At 44.1% G+C, this 17,819-nt stretch overlaps 1 protein-coding gene across 1 annotated transcript; it reads left to right on the forward strand.

Moving 5' to 3' along the window:
• The first annotated feature begins 2,888 nt into the window (after positions 1–2,888).
• On the forward strand, positions 2,889–8,402 carry LOC109559065 (keratin, type II cytoskeletal 6A-like). The gene is made up of 9 exons (XM_019960510.2): positions 2,889–3,487; positions 4,382–4,596; positions 4,938–4,998; positions 5,139–5,234; positions 5,629–5,793; positions 6,230–6,355; positions 7,178–7,398; positions 7,616–7,650; positions 7,762–8,402. Exons 1-9 carry the CDS (start codon positions 2,948–2,950, stop codon positions 7,998–8,000), a joined length of 1,698 nt encoding a protein of 565 aa, XP_019816069.2. The 5' UTR covers positions 2,889–2,947; the 3' UTR covers positions 8,001–8,402.
• Positions 8,403–17,819: the final 9,417 nt, after the last annotated feature.

Raw genomic sequence — 17,819 nt, forward strand, 5'->3', positions numbered from 1 at the left:
GTTGACCATCTGGTGATGTCCATGTGTAGAGTCTTCTCTTGTGTTGTTGGAAGAGGGTGTTTGCTATGACCAGTGCGTTCTCTTGGCAAAACTCTATTAGTCTTTGCCCTGCTTCATTCCGTATTCCAAGGCCAAATTTGCCTGTTACTCCAGGTGTTTCTTGACTTCCTACTTTTGCATTCCAGTCCCCTGTAATGAAAAGGACATCTTTTTTGGGTGTTAGTTCTAAAAGGTCTTGTAGGTCTTCATAGAACCGTTCAAATTCAGTTTCTTCAGCATTGCTGGTCAGGGCATAGACTTGGGTTACCGTGATATTGAATGGTTTGCCTTGGAAATGAACAGAGATCATTCTGTCGTGTTTGAGATTGCATCCAAGTACTGCATTTCAGACTCTTTTGTTGACCATAATGGCTACTCCATTTCTTCTAAGGGATTCCTGCCCACTATATCTACATAGTAGATATAATGGTCATCTGAGTTAAATTCACCCATTCCAGTCCATTTTAGTTCGCTGATTCCTAGAATGTCAACATTCACTCTTGCCATCTCCTGTTTGACCACTTCCAATTTGCCTTGATTCATGGACCTGACATTCCAGGTTCCTATGCAATACTGCTCTTTACAGCATTGGACCTTGCTTCTATCACCAGTGTCATCCACGACTGGGTATTGTTTTTCCTTTGGTTCCATCCCTTCATTCTTTCTGGAGTTATTTCTCTACTGATCTCCAGTAGCATATTGGGCACCTACTGACCCAGGGAGTTCCCCTTTCAGTATCCTATCATTGCCTTTTCATACTGTTCTTGGGGTTCTCAAGGCAAGAATACTGAAGTGGTTTGCCATTCCCTTCTCCGGTGGACCACATTCTGTCAGACCTCTCCACCATGACCTGCCCATCTTGGGTGGCCCCACGGGCATGGCTTAGTTTCATTGAGTTAGACAAGGCTGTGGTCTGTGTGATCAGATTGGCTAGTTTTCTGTGATTATGGTTTCAGTGTGTCTGCTGTCTGATGCCCTCTTGTAACACCTACCATCTTACTTGGGTTTTTCTTACCTTGGACATGGGGTATCTCTTCACGGCTGCTCCAGCAAAGCACAGCCACTGCTCCTTACCTTGGACGAGGGTTATCGCCTCACGGCCGCCCCTCCTGACCTTGAACGTGGAGTAGCTCCTCTCAGCCCTCCTTTGCATGCGCAGCCGCAGCCCCTGACCTCGGACGTGGGGTAGCTCCTCTCGGCCACTCCTGTGCCAATGCAGCCTGGCACTCTCGGTCGCCACCCCTGACCTTGGTAGCTCCTCTTGGCTGCACTTCTGTGCGGTCCATCACAGCCGGCAATGTATATATGTATGTATATATTCAAAATATATTCTCACATGCATCACACGTGCTGTGCTAAGTCGCTTCAGTCGTGTCCCACAGTTTGTGACCCCAGTGACTGTAGCCCCTCAGGCTCCTCTGTCCCTGGAATTCTCTAGGCAAGAATACTGGAGTGAGTTGCCAAGCCCTTCTCCAGGGAATCTTCCAGACCCAGAGTTCGTACTAGCGTCTCCAGCAGCTCCTGCATTGCAATCAGATTCTTTACCACTGAGCCACTGGAAAGCCGTATGCATCACACATGCCCCAGGAAAAGCATAGAAACATTCAAATGAGGTCACTACAAGGATACGCAGGGAAGTAGCCAACACTGCATGGTCTTCCTATACAGGACTGGGGAATGGCCTTCAGCACATAGTTTTTTCCTCAGCCATGTATTACTTATTAAATATTTTAAATAAATAACTAGATGTTTAATATCAATATTCTGCATATAAATAGGCATTCTATGACATTTTTATATGTAATGTTTAAAGTGATAGCTTATTAAACTTCTACTTTGAATTGTCACTTCACAGGATACACGAAGGACACAAGACCACCTAAAACAAGATGACATGATTATGCAGGTTAAACACTCCAAGACTGGACAACTGCAGAAAACAAATACCCTGTTTTTTCTTTCTCACAAATAAACTGCAAGTGGAAAGGTGGAGGCAGATTTAATGACCTGCAATATTATAAAGACATATAACCCAAACACAAAATGAATGGAATTTACTAGGATCCTGATTTGGGAAAACAAAACATAAAATACAAATAATACACAGATGTATTTCAAGGTTGAATAGATACTCCTTGATGTTAATGAACATCTAGTATTTAAGGATATATAAATGGTGGTTAGTAATTTTAGAGAGCAATTCATTTAAATTTAAATAGTGAATTGTATTCCAAAGATACAACAAGATATCTGGAAATTGCTTTCCAATATATTAAGGTTAATGAGGAATTGTATGGTAGCATAGAAGAAATAAGGCTGACCATGAGATAATAATTTTTATAAAATCCACTAATAGATATTCAGAGACTCATTTGCATTGCAGTTCTATGCTCCTATCTGTGGGAAATTTTTAGGGAGCAAAAAAGTCATATTTAACTTCTGTAATTAATGACAAATACTAAATTATAGGAAAAGCAATAGGTATTTTGCTTTCTGGGATCTCTGGCTAGTGAGTGAAACACCATGGGAGAAGAACTCTACATTTCACAACGAGCATTACATGGAGAACCTTTGTGTGAGTTGCTGACTAACTCCCAGCTCAGTGAGTTGAGACTAGTCTTACTATACTCAGAGCTGTCAAAGCTGGAAGGCAGGAGAAATTTTCCCTGACTAAAGGAAACCAAATATGCAATCTTCACATTTTACAACTTTTCTAATAAACCAGATGTGATCTCACTCTTTGTAAAGCCTGGCCCTTCCCAACCTGCAGGCTCACCTTCCAGGACTGAGCCCAGCCCATTTTCTCCATATATAAGCTGCTGCTGGGAAGCTCCTCTTACAGACCTGCTCCTCTCAGCTCTGCACTGCACCCCTCGCTCCTTCCTCAGTCTCTGCTTCTTCAGGAACCATGTCTTGCAAATCCACCGTGAAGACCCAAAGCATCAGCCGCAGGGGCTTCAGTGCCGGCTCAGCCAGAGTCCCTGGGGTGTGCCGCTCTGGCTTCAGCAGCGTGTCCCTGTCCCGCTCCAGGGGCAGTGGCGGCCTCGCTGGAGTGTGTGGAGGAGCTGGCTTTGGCAGCCGCAGCCTCTATGGCCTGGGGGGCTCCAAGAGGATCTCCATCGCAGGGGGCAGCTGTGTCATCGGTGGTGGCTATGGCGGCAGAATTGGAGTTGGCTATGGCTTCGGGGGTGGAGCCGGGAGTGGATTTGGTTTTGGTGCTGGGGCTGGTAGTGGCTTTGGGCTCGGTGGTGGAGCTGGCTTCGGAGGTGGCTTCGGTGGTCCTGGCTTCCCTGTGTGCCCCCCTGGAGGCATCCAAGAGGTCACCGTCAACCAGAGTCTCCTGACTCCCCTCAACCTGCAAATCGACCCCACCATCCAGCGGGTGAGGACTGAGGAGCGGGAGCAGATCAAGACCCTCAACAACAAGTTTGCCTCCTTCATCGACAAGGTGAGCTGGGAGCATCTGCCCCAGTGGGGATTGCAGAGTGCCCAAGAGAGCCAACTACGAGACCTGTTCTACCGGAGGGGAGACTCGGGGGAGAGGAGGGTGGGACTCAGGTGAGCTCTCCAGTGGGATACAGGACAGGCTACATGTGGACCCCATGTAGAAGGTGATGGAAATCATTTATAACTACTCATCCCTCACATGGCCCCATTCCTGCCAAGGAAATAGTCACAGTTCTTGACAATCCTGAAGGAAAGAACAGAAAATAAGAGAATGCAATGAGATGGCTTGATCTTCTGGATGGTCTAAGAAAGTTAAAAGGGTATTGCAGTGGAAACTGCATTTGAGTCATAGATGGATGCTGGATGGAGGAAAGAAAGCAAAAAACAAAAGGGAATTTGAGGGGAAACAACTCAAGTATATATCCATAGGAATACTCACCTGTAGAACCAGAAAATGAGCCATAAGGGACTTTGTATCAGCCGGATTCATGCACTATACGGGAAACAAGATTAAATTCAATCATTATAGAATTGGAATCTAATCATTAGATTATAAACATCTGATATCCCTTTAACTGAGGCATGTGCTTTGTAAAAGCTCTGTGCAATAGGAGAAAAATGCTATGATAAAGTACATTTGTGCTTGTTCTTGTCACGAGGAAGACAGGAAGGGTTGAAAGTCACTGACTGACAGTCTCCATAAGTGAGAGGGAGGGAACATCTGACAGCTCCCTGGGGAAACTTGGCCATGAGATCTGTGTGGTGTGAAGCTAAAGAGTCAGGGGAGCAGAACTGTCAGCCTCTGTACAGGCTCTGGAGCAGCCCAGCACCACCAGACCACCAGATCGGCCTGGGGACTTGTCAACTCGCAGATAACCATCTTGTTTCCCTGCAGGTCCGATTCCTAGAGCAGCAGAACAAGGTCCTGGACACCAAGTGGACCTTGCTGCAGGAGCAGGGCACCAGGACTGTGAGGCAGAACCTGGAGCCTTTGTTCGAGCAGTACATCAACAACCTCAGGAGACAGCTGGATAGTATCCTTGGGGAGAGAGGCCGCCTGGACTCGGAGCTCAGGGGGATGCAGGACACGGTGGAGGACTTCAAGAACAAGTGAGTGACAGGAGAGAAAACACCTTAGATTCCTGAAGCCCACACTTCAGTCTGTTAGATGACCAGGTCCAAATGAGGGCATGATTCTTAATAAAACATGTCAGTAGACATGACATTACAGTTGTTACTAAACACAAACCCTGAAGAACAAAAGGGCCATAAAAGTTGAATGGGAAGAGTAATGGAGTAAAGAAATTAGAAACCACAAATTACAACCTTCAGGCTTATTGACAAAAGTCTCATTTGTATATATCCATTCTGGGAAGCGGAGATCCCAGGCTGCTTTTTCTTGTATCATCTTCACCCCTGACTCAATTGGATTTCATTCCTTTTAATTCCAGATACGAAGATGAAATCAACAAACGCACAGCAGCAGAGAATGAGTTTGTGAAGTTGAAGAAGGTGAGATTGAGGCAGATCAGGGGTTCATGGCCCTTTCCTGAAGGAGAGGATTCTGAGAAAAGAATCACTGAGGAGACTAAAATAGGAGCAGACTGTGTAGGGGGGCTCATCTGATCCCAGGCTGTTTGCTTCTTCCCCAGGATGTGGATATTGCCTACATGAACAAGGTTGAACTACAAGCCAAAGTAGACGCTCTCACAGATGAGATCAACTTCCTAAGAACCTTCTATGATGCTGTAAGTATCTCTCCACATTCTGTTTTATTGCCTTTAAAAAGATTTGTGAGGAGTGGAATATCTCTGGTCTGCTGCTGCTGCTGCTAAGTCACTTCAGTCGTGTCCGACTCTGTGTGACCCCATAGACGGCAGCCCACCAGGCTCCCCTGTCCCTGGGATTCTCCAGGCAAGAACACTGGAGTGGGTTGCCATTTCCTTCTCCAGTGCATGAAAGTGAGAAGTGAAAGTGAAGTCGTTCAGTCATGTCTGACTCCTAGCGACCCCATGGACTGCAGCCCACCAGGCTCCTCTGTCCATGGGATTCTCCAGGCCAGAGTACTGGAGTGGGTTGCCTTTGCCTAGGTACCTCTAAACATCATGACCAAAGATAATCGGATGATCTCTTGTTCTGTAGGAACTGGCTCAGATGCAAACCCACATCTCAGACACTTCTGTGGTCCTCTCCATGGACAACAACCGCAACCTGGACCTGGACAGCATCATCGCTGAAGTCAAAGCCCAATATGAGGAGATCGCCCAGAGGAGCCGGGCTGAGGCTGAGTCCTGGTACCAGTCCAAGGTGAGTGGTGAGGCGGCAGCTGATGAAGAATCCCTGTGCCTCCTCTGTGAACATCAATGAGGCTGTAGACTTCAGTGCAGAACCTACAACTAAGAAGTGGGGGACCTCTCAGGGTAGACCTTTTGGGTAATTATGCCGGAGTCTCGTAGGTCAAAGAAGATGAAAGCTAATGTAGATCAAGGTGAGTGACTTTTGTTTTAGCTTTATTTCAATGTTGACTCTCAGCAAGAGTACAGAACATTGCTTGTCCTGAAGAGAACCAGTCAGTCAGTGGTCTTACCAAGAATGATGTGTGATTAGTAAAGAGTGTCAATGACCTAGTAACACCAGTTTTCTTTAAATGTCTTATGGAAAACCATTAGATTCTATTTTGAAAACCTTGATTAGTGTCCTGTGAAGCCCATGGACAGCCCCCTTGTCTCCCTCTGGTTCACAGTACGAGGAGCTGCGGGTGACGGCGGGCAGACACGGGGATGACCTGCGCAACACCAAGCAGGAGATCTCTGAGATCAACCGCGTGATCCAGAGGCTGAGATCTGAGATTGACCACGTCAAGAAGCAGGTACAGTGGGGACCATGGAAGAGAAAAGCATTCTTTCCTTCCTAGACCATCAGGTATCATCAACCATCATGTGGGAAATTTCTGGGAACTGAGGGAAAAGCAGGGAGAGAAGGCCATGTATTTCCTCTCTGGGAGAGTTTCCCCAGGTTAGAGAGATGGAGCCCAACTCAAGAGCAGGAAACAAACTCAAGATAGGCCGAATCTCTACTGGTCACTGGGACAAAGGTACAGTCTACAGGCATTGAAATGAGATTCCACAAGGGGAGTGATTGAGTTGATAATTCAAGATGCAAGTTGACAAAAAAGAGTTTAGGACAGAAAGTGTGGAGAAGAATGCTGCATATATGCTCAGATTCATTATAAAAAGAATCTGAGAAAAGACACAGGAAAAATGAGGGTTGTCCAAAACTGTGAAGAGGAAGGAAGGCAAAGTCTTGACAGCTTAAGATGAAATCATCTCCTCACTGAGGATGTTTGTGGCTTTCTATAAGTTAATGTACATCCATATGAACTTATCGAAACTGTCAACATTCAACACAAGTCAGTGGGTCCATTTCTTCCTTTGTTCCCTGGTCTTTGGTCTGCTGTGGTATTGTCTAGCCCCATCATCATTTGGGTGGTTAACACAGAAGGGAATAGAATTTCTTAAGGTGCTCCTAAAATAGTTAAGGTTTGCAGCACCGAGAAAAACTGGACAAAACAAATCAAACCTCCATTTCCACGAGATCTGGGCTCTAGAGCTCTGCCTCACTGGGAAAGTAGAACTATGTTTCCTCTCCCCTGGAGTCCAGATTCAGGTTCCTCTGCCCTCCTCTCCTCTAGTGTGCCAGCCTGCAATCCGCCATCGCCGATGCCGAGCAGCGTGGGGAGCTGGCCCTCAAGGATGCCAGGAACAAGCTGGCTGACCTGGAGGATGCCCTGCAGAAGGCCAAGCAGGACATGGCCCGGCTCCTGAAGGAGTACCAGGAGCTCATGAATGTCAAGCTGGCCCTGGACGTGGAGATTGCCACCTACAGAAAGCTGCTGGAAGGCGAGGAGTGCAGGTGAGTAACTCACACAGCCTCCGCAATCATCTGGCTCCATCTCCAAGAAGTCCTGCCAATGAGCCCAAGTGGAAGGCGCTCTAGCGGTGGTCATAGTGCTACTCCCAGGACAGCACTGAGAAGGCAGGGTCCAGGGGACTCTCCTCACACGGAGGTTTCCCATGCGGGGCCAGCTGTGGCTCTGGGTCTCATTGTGGCTGTGTCTTCTCTCTCCTAGGCTGAGTGGGGAAGGCGTTGGACAAGTCAACATCTGTAAGTACCTTCACCTGCCCCCATCCCTTGCCCCTGTGTCCCTCTGACTGGACTCTGTGTGGCAGAGTGAGCTCACCATCTTGTCCTGACCTTGTCCCTTTGCCTCCACAGCCGTGGTCCAGTCCACTGTCTCTGGTGGCTATGGTGGTGCCAGCGGTCTCGGCAGTGGCTTAGGCGTGAGTGGAGGAAGTGGCTACTCCTACAGCAGCGGTCACAGCCTTGGAGGTGGCTTCAGTTCTGGCAGTGGCAGAGCCATAGGGTGTGGCTTCGGCTCCTCTGGGGGCAGCAGTTCCACCATCAAATACACCACCACCACCTCCTCCTCCAGCAGGAAGGGCTACAAGCACTGAAGTCCTGTCATGGGCTCAAGCTCCCACAATGTCTCAGGCTCCCTCTCCAGTTTTACCACCCTCTCCTCTAGTTGCTTCCTATCTTCTACTCTCTTCATCTCTTACTTTAATTTAGAACTGAAGTTATTGAGTGCCTTCATCTCCCTCTGCCAATACCTGCTCTACCTGAGCTTCCACTGTTCACCATCGGAAATTAACTATTTGGTCCTAGTCCAGACAGGGAATCCTCCTTGCTTTCCACTGGCCCAGGAAGTCCCGTCTCAGAGGTGTTGTGATCCTCCATTTCAGTGATTGTGAAAGCAGAAGTGACTGGTTCTTTGATGTACAGGGTCTGTATCTCCGTGTTGCTTCCTCTGCTCTTTGCTCACTTGTATTGCTAAATAAAGCTGATTTATCATATAATGTGTGGTTTCACATAGCTTTTCTTTGTCGCCAATGGATCTTGAGGTTTTCATCTGATAAATGCCTTCCCAGGAGTGAAGCATACTCCCAGTCCCCGTTGTGCTTCACTCTCCTCCTTTAGAGAACTTCAACAGACAGCAATTTAACATCCTGATGCCAGGAGTCCTCCGAGAACAGCTTGGCATGTGGAATGGGAGGGATCTGGGTCCATCACAGTAAAGTCTGGTTTTACTGCTCAGATTAGGTCTCAGCAGTTTAGTTTCTCTGACTTGTCTCTATGATTCTACCTCCTTCTGCCACAGTAGTTATCCATATTCCTCAGAGAATCATATTACAGTCTAATTAGATCAGAAGAACACTGACCAGAGTGTAAGATGTCTGATTTATATTTTAAATTGCCTTATGACCATAAGCCTGACAACATGTGTCAGGTGTAATTTAAAAGTATATACTTCTGAACTGAAAGTATGCTTTTAGCAATGTATCCTGAGGAAACAGTACAAATGCAAGGACTTGTACTTCTGGGATATGAATCCCAATAAAGTTTCACCTGGGAAATAATGGAAACATTGGTTAATTTCCAGGATCTACAGACTCAGAAACAAAATGCAGGTGCTGATTTTTTTAAGTATGGAGACAAAATAGGAATGGGAAGGCCTTTTTCCTCACCCCAAAAGCCTCTCAGAGAGACTCAAAGAGGTCGAGTCTTTGCCACTCCAAAGACATGGCCTTGCATTCTCTCTCAGCTGTGTCTTGGCTTCCTTTGACTTTCTGAATGGGTAAGGAAATTCTCATGATACAGTGCAAGGTTGGTCTGAGAGTCAGGCAATGTTCCTGAGATTTAGTAATTGTTTCCAGTCTGTTTTGTCTGCAGCCCTAATCTCAGATGATGTCTCTGGAGAATCCACCTAATACCATGCAAGTTCTCTTCTGAAGAATCGAGGAGATATGTCTGATTCCACAAATGGGGAGGAGTGTAAGCAAAGGCGATTCTGGAGCATCTTTCAGTGGCAAAAAGTGAAGAAATAGTCACAGAAGACACTGAAAGAGCTATTAGTAGACAAACTGAAACTTCTTGAGCCATACATAAATAGATAAATAAATAATATTTGGATTAAAGCCCAATTATGAAATAATTATTCACGATATCTACATCGAGAAAACAGACTGGCAGTGTTCCTCAAAACTTTCTAAGTCATGAAGACAAGGAAAATCTGAAAACTCTGTTAAGCCAGGAAGGGTCTAAGGAGACACAATGACTAAATGAAACATAGTTATTATGGAAAACGTTAAGGCAAGGGGTTCAAGTATCATCTGTATTTTTTACTAATTTTCATATAAAATTATAAAACAAACAAGGTAAAGAAAGAGACAGAGTCACAAAGAAACAGAAAGACAGTTGGAGGGACAGAGATACAGAGAAATCATTGAATGGCTAATGATAAAACAATAATATTGACAATCTCATGTTGGTTTTAACTCCAGTAAACTGTATTTTTTTAATCTGTGCACTTCCTAAATGTTTTGATGTTGAACCTTGTTATTGCAAAAGAGAAAGTGTGTTCCCCATGATGTCCTCACTGTATGACATCTGAAATTAAATGTGGTTACTATTTTGGTAGTAAGGAAGAAAAGGATCAATCTCTTGATTAACGTGCATGAGATTAAAGCTTTCAGATTGATTTCTTTTGCTCTTTGAGGGCTGAATAGGAAGAAACATTTTTTCTGTTGAAACAGTAAAGTCTTGCTTTTGAAGTAAGGAAGGACTTGGCAGTACCAAAGGTTGTTAGATACTAGATTTGACTCCTAAGGAGGCTAGTCAATTGCTTCCTCCAGTACGGGGTCAAGGTACCTGGAAAATACAGAAAATACATCTTTTTCATAACAATCTCAAATAGAAGAACTTTTCCTACTTAGAAGCTATATCCAAAGTTCACCTTACCTGAATCTTCTGTGATCCAGGATGATCACTTGTGAGCCATACAAGGTAGATTATAGCTATGTTGGCTAGAATCCCCAGCACAGACTAATGAATGACATCACAGTTCGTGGGGGCACAGACTGTGGCACAAGCAGAAGAGGGAACATTTCCAAAGGTCCTGAAAGCAGATTGGTCTTCTCTGCCCGCTGCATGCCCCAGGAAGCATTTCCTACAGACTCCGTGCTAACTATCTCTTCATCATACTTGTTCTTGAGAATAGCTAACAGTAGACCTCAGGATGGGAGGAAAAAGGTGTTGAGGAGTCCGTCTTTGAGAGCAACTGGATATCTTGGACCATGACTTTCTCTAGGTCATCTCTTCTCTTCAAGGCTGTCACCTTGAAGACTCCAGGGATCTCCCTTCAACACTAGAAAGGGAGTTCAGTTCAGTTCAATTCAGTCACTCAGTCATGTCCGACTCTTTGCGACCCCATGAATCGCAGCACGCCAGGCCTCTCTGTCCATCACCAACTCCCAGAGTTCACTCAGACTCATCGAGTTGGTGATGCCATCCAGCAATCTCATCCTCTGTTGTCCCCTTTTCTCCCACCCCCAACCCCTCCCAGCATCAGGGTCTTTTCTAATGAGTCAACTCTTCGCATGAGGTGGCCAAAGTATTGGAGTTTCAGCTTCAGCATCAGCCCTTCCAATGAACCCCAGGACTGATCTCCTTTAGGATGGACTGGTTGGATCTCCTTGCAGTCCAAGGGACTCTCAAGAGTCTTCTCCAACACCACAGTTCAAAAGCATCAATTCTTCAGTGCTCAGCTTTCTTCACAGTCTAACTCACATCCATACATGACCACTGGAAAAGCCATAGCTTTGACTAGACAGACCTTTGTTGGCAAAGTAATATCTCTGCTTTTGAATATGCTATCTAGGTTGGTCATAACTTTCCTTCCAAGGAGTAAGCGTCTTTTAATTTCATGGCTGAAATCACCATCTGCAGTGATTTTGGAGCCCAGAAAAATAAAGTCTGACACTGTTTCCACTGTTTTTCCATCTATCTGCCGTGAAGTGATGGGACCAGATGCCATGATCTTAGTTTTCTGAAAGTTGAGATTTAAGGAATTTTTTCACTCTCCTCTTTCACTTTCATCAAGAGGCTTTTTAGTTCCTCTTCACTTTCTGCCATAAGGGTGGTGTCATCTACATATCTGAGGTTATTGATATTTCTTCCAGCAATCTTGAGTCCAGCTTGTGCTTCTTCCAGCCCAGTGTTTCTCATGATGTACTCTGCATAGAAGTTAAATAAGCAGGGTGACAATATACAGCCTTGACGTACTCCTTTTCCTATTTGGAACCAATCTGTTGTTCCATGTCCAGTTCTAACTGTTGCTTCCTGACCTGCATTCAGATTTCTCAAGAGGCAGGTCAGGTGGTCTGGTATTCCCATCTCTTTCAGAATTTTCCACAGTTTATTGTGATCCACACAGTCAAAGGCTTTTGCATAGTCAATAAAGCAGAAATAGATGTTTTTATGGAACTCTCTTGCTTTTTTGATGATCCAGCAGATGTTGGCAATTTGATCTCTGGTTCCTCTGCCTTTCCTAAAACCAGCTTGAACATCTAGAAGTTTGCAGTTCACATACTGCTGAAGCCTGGCTTGGAGAATTTTGAGCATTACTTTACTAGCGTGTGAGATGAGTGCAATTGTGCAGTAGTTTGAGCATTCTTTGGCATTGCCTTTCTTTGGGACTGGAATGAAAACTGACCTTTTCCAGTCCTGTGGCCACTGCTGAGTTTTCCAAATTTGCTGGCATATTGAGTGCAGCACTTTCACAGCGTCTTTCCGGATTTGAAATAGCTCAACTGGGATTCCATCCCCTCCACTAGCTTTGTTCGTAGTGATGCTTTCTAAGGCCCACTTGACTTCACATTCCAGGATGTCTGGCTCTAGGTGAGTGATCACACCATCATCATTATCTGGGTCATGAAGATCTTTTTTTGTACAGTTCTGTGTATTCTTGCCACCTTTTCTTAATATCTTCTGCTTCTGTTAGGTCCATACCATTCCTGTCCTTTATCGAGCCCATCTTTGCATGAAATGTTCCCTTGGGATCTCTAATTTTCCTGAAGAGATCTCTAGTCTTTCCCATTCTGTTGTTTTCCTCTATTTCTTTGCATTGATTGCTGAGGAAGGCTTTCTTATCTCTCCTTGCTATTCTTTGGAACTCTGCATTCAGATGCTTATATCTTTCCTTTTCTCCTTTGCTTTTTGCTTCTTCTTTTCACAGCTATTTGTAAGGCCTCCTCAGACAGCCATTTTGATTTTTTGCATTTCTTTTCCATGGGGATGGTCTTGATCCCTGTCTCCTGTACAATGTCATGAACCTCCATTCATAGTTCATCAGGCACTCTGTTTATCAGATCTAGTCCCTTAAATCTATTTCTCACTTCCACTGTATAATCATAAGGGATTTGATTTAGGTCAAACCTGAATGGTCTAGTGGTTTTCCCCACTTTCTTCAATTTTAGTCTGAATTTGGCAATAAGGAGTTCATGATCTGAGCCACAGTCAGCTCCAGGTCTTGTTTTTGCTGACTGTATAGAGCTTCTCCATCTTTGACTGCAAAGAATGTAATCAATCTGATTTTGATGTTGACCATCTGGTGATGTCCATGTGTAGAGTCTTCTCTTGTGTTGTTGGAAGAGGGTGTTTGCTATGACCAGTGCGTTCTCTTGGCAAAACTCTATTAGCCTTTGTCCTGCTTCATTCCGTACTCCACGGCCAAATTTGCCTGTTACTCCAGGTGTTTCTTGACTTCCTACTTTTGCATTCCAGTCCCCTGTAATGAAAAGGACATCTTTTTTGGGTGTTAGTTCTAAAAGGTCTTGTAGGTCTTCATAGAACCGTTCAATTTTAGCTTCTTCAGCATTATTGGTCGGGGCATAGGCTTGGATTACCGTGATATTGAATGGTTTGCCTTGAAAACAAACAGAGATAATTCTGTCGTGTTTGAGATTGCATCCAAGTACTGCATTTCAGACTCTTTTGTTGACCATAATGGCTACTCCATTTCTTCCATTTCTTCCAAGGGATTCCTGCCCACTATATCTATATAGTAGATATAATGGTCATCTGAATTAAATTCACCCATTCCAGTCCATTTTAGTTCGCTGATTCCTAGAATGTCAACATTCACTCTTGCCATCTCCTGTTTGACCACTTCCAGTTTGTTTTGATTCATGAACCTGACATTCCAGGTTCCTATGCAATATTGCTCTTCACAGCATCGGACCTTGCTTCTATCACCAGTCCCATCCACAACTGGGTATTGTTTTTGCTTTGGCTCCATCCCTTCGTTCTTTCTGGAGTTATTTCTCTACTGATCTCCAGTAGCATATTGGGCACCTAGCGACCCGGGGAGTTCCCCTTTCAGTATCCTATCATTTTGCCTTTTCATATTGTTCATGGGGTTCTCAAGGCAAGAATACTGAAGCGGTTTGCCATTCCCTTCTCCAGCGGACCACATTCTGTCAGACCTCTCCACCATGACCTGCCCATCTTGGGTGGCCCCACGGGCATGGCTTAGTTTCATTGAGTTAGACAAGGCTGTGGTCCGTGTGATCAGATTAGCTAGTTTTCTGTGATTATGGTCTCAGTGTGTCTGCCATCTGATGCCCTCTCGCAACACCTACCGTCTTACTTGGGTTTTTCTTACCTTGGACGTGGGGTATCTCTTCACGGCTGCTCCAGCAAAGTGCAGCCGCTGCTTCTTACCTTGCATGAGAGTTATCTCCTCACAGCCACCCCTCCTGACCTTGGACATGGGGTTGCTCCTCTCGGCCGCCTCCCCTGACCTCAAATGTGGGGTAGCTCTTCTTGGCTGCCGCCCCTGACTTCAGACATGGGGTAGCTCCTCTCAGCTGCTCCTGTGCCGATACAGCAGAAAGGAAGTAGCAGTGGGAAATCATCCTCTTTTGTCTTACAGGCAGGTCCACTCAAATGTGCCATTTTCTCCAATACTCTTATTGTCCCCAGTCTTCTCATGCAACGGTAGCAACCCCTTTTTGAAGTGCATTGCCATCCATATCTGTACTTCCTCACTTAAGAAACTTCTCTCCAACCAATGTAATCATGGAAAATCTGTTTTTCCTGCTTCTATTTGGAACCACAAGGCTAGAGTTAATCTGGAATCTCATATTGTTGTGAAAGGGAAAGATACTCAGCTGTGTCCAACTCTTTGCAACCCCATGGACTACACAGTCCATGGAATTCTCCAATCTGGAATACTGGAGTGGGTAGCCTTTCCCTTCTCCAGGGGAATCTTCCCAACCCAGGGATAGAACCCAGGTCTCCTACATTGCAGGCAGATTCTTCACCAGTTGAGCCACAAGGGAAGCCCAAGAATACTGGCGTGGGTACCCTATCCTTTTTCCAGTGGATCTTCCTGACCCAAGAATCAAAATGGGTCTCCTGCACTGCAGGCCAATTCTTTACCAACTGAGCTATCAGGGAAGCCCAGATATCAGGTTTGTTGTATGATAGAGCGAATAAGGAATATGCCATTCAGAGCTAAGCTTTTCAGATATAGTAAAAAGAAATATAGTTATAAAATCATCCTATATTCTCCCATTTGAATTTGAAATATATCTAAAAACTTCTGATTTAAGTATTTTCTAATATGTTTTCACATATTTCTAGATCTGTATTTTGAAAAGACTTCAAACCTAGAAGAACCCAGTAACAATGAACATCCATAGCATACAAATTCTAGCTTATAAATATCATTTCCCAATAAAAGGCACCTTAGCTACTCACAGAAATGACTGATTCCATGTCTGCTGCAAGGTAAGTACAAGGTAACTTGAGACTTCTCGTCCTTATCAACAAAGAAGCTTTCAGAACCCAATGGGGCCCTGTCAAAAGGACCCAGAAGAAAATCTGAACTCAAGTGGCATAAAATGGGACAGTTTAAGTACCCCAAAGGTTTAATGCCTGCATTGGACAGAAACATATTGAATATATTTTTTGAACTATGGATTTACAACCATACAAAACCAAAATAACATTATATTTGGAAATTATGGTGGTCCCAATTCGCTGTTATGAAAATTACAAAATTATAAGAAAGAAGCACTTATTCTGCCTTTCCTGTCTGAATAAAATACATATTACTATCTAAAAAATAAACAATAAAGATTTCTTCTTTATAGATGACTCCCAACTGATAAATGAGGAGGAGAGATGTTAAATTCAAAATTACAAATTTGCAACCTCTAATGAATAATCAATGTGGGACTTGACCAATGAATGGTAAAATATTAGATGACAAATTTATTTGGCACTTTTTAATGGAGGGATAAGGATGGAACTACAGCTCTACTACAGATCAGTCTTAACATCACTAAACTGGACAGCTAGTATTATGTTCCTCACAAACTGAGGCAATATGGGCTCACAGGACCAACTGGGACATAATCTTACCTGAAACAATGGGAAAAGTCTAATTAACTCATGTAACTACTATATATGGAGAAGGCAATGGCACCCCACTCCAGTACTCTTGCCTGGAAAATCCCATGGACGGAGAAGCCTGGTGGGCTGCAGTCCACGGGGTCACGAAGAGTCGGACACGACTGAGCGACTTCACCTTCACTTTTCACTTTCATGCATTGGAAAAGGAAATGGCAACCCACTCCACTGTTCTTGCTTGGAGAATCCCAGGGACAGGGGAGCCTGGTGGGCTACCGTCTATGGGGTCGCACAGAGTCGGACATGACTGAAGCGACTTAGCAGTAGCAGCAGCAGCAGCAACTACTATATAGGAAAAACTGGGGTTAGAAGTTATGTGGCACCAACAGGAAACAACGAACCAAATCAAGTGTAGACATACTAGAGAAAAAAACAATTTTTCTACAAATCAGTGGTGTTAAAAAGGGATCTATTACAGTATGAAAGAATCTTAAGAGACCCAAGAATCTAGTTAGGATGTTGCTTCTAGTAAACCAGCATAAAAAGACATCTTGAAATAATCAGAGAAGTGTGGACATAAATGGACATTCAGTTTCATTATGAAGCAACTGTTGCTACAGATACAAAACTGTTATACAGTTAGATTAAAAAGTCATCCTTTCTTAGGCATGCTTGCAAATACTGACAATTGAAATGACTTAATGTCTTAATTTTCTTGACAATACATCAACAAAAAGGTAGAAGATTTCAATAAGAGAAGTAGGGGGATTAGATGAGACAATACTGAGAAATATGGGTAAGTGTTTAACCTGGGAGATTGGTACATGGCTGTTTACATACTATTCTCTCTCATTGTATCCACTGGACTTCCAATGATACAAATTTTGATTAAGTAGTAAAAGAGGTTGTTTCACTGAGAAGAACACTAATATGTTTGGGAATGAAATTTCTGATGACGGTAAATCTGATGTATCATAGACAACTTTCAGGTGACCCCATCAGGCTCAGGAGGGGGGCCCTGAGCAATGATGTCTTCATTGAACCCAATAGTTTTCATGCAGGGCAAGAAAGGAAAAGTAATATTTCTAGCAGCAATTATTACTTAATATTTTAAATGCTATGTGTTTTAAATATAAATATATGAATGGGAAACTTCTGAATGTAGCTGAAATGGAGGCATCTTTCTTTCTTAGAAATTGCCTTAAACCAAACAAGGAGAACAAGAATCATAAAAGTAATCTCCACCCTCAGCCACCAAAAGGAAAACATCTTAAATTCTTTCAATTAAAAAAAAAAAGAATACAAAATCCTTCCTACAGAAAGAGAGAAAACAATCACAGATGTTGGGAAAATTCAGAGAGAAGATGTCTTCAATGCACATCTCAGAAAATCCAGTGAAGAACACTCTCGAAAACAGACGGATCAAAACTAAACAATGTGGGAAACATAGAAGAACAGTACACAAAGCTAACCCTGAGGTCTCCCGTTGCCAGGCACCTATGACTCATGCAACTCCTACTGCGTGAATGTGAAGAACACGTCCTCAGGTGCATATCCAAGAATTGAAGAATCAGTCTTTGCAACAGTCAGAAGTGGGTGCGTGGGCTATAGGCAGAGCCTATTTGCGCTGAAGTTTTAAGACACAGGGAAGGCAGGGTTGGGTAAGGAATCAGAGGCAATGCCTATTGGCAGCTTGTTGTTGGAGAAGCAAAGAAAACAGACTGAACTGTGAGCCACTCTGCAGACATCTTCCTTGGCTTGGATGAATTAAAATTAAAAGAACTATTTATACAGCCTGTGTCCTACTGAGAATTCCTGTTATTCTGGTTGTGGCCTGGCCTCTCCTCCCAGAAGACTGTCTGTAAAGGCAAGTCCAGAAGGATCTCAAATCATTCAGAGATGAGCCCTCATTAGGAAGGAACCATTCCAGGACCCACAAAGGACACTTCACATGAAAGCAAACAAATAAACAAGCAAACAAAAAACACAAGGAAAAGGAAAAGCAAGAGGAAACATTC

Source organism: Bos indicus, chromosome 5, assembly GCF_029378745.1.
Source record: "Bos indicus isolate NIAB-ARS_2022 breed Sahiwal x Tharparkar chromosome 5, NIAB-ARS_B.indTharparkar_mat_pri_1.0, whole genome shotgun sequence".
Lineage (NCBI taxonomy): Eukaryota > Metazoa > Chordata > Mammalia > Artiodactyla > Bovidae > Bos > Bos indicus.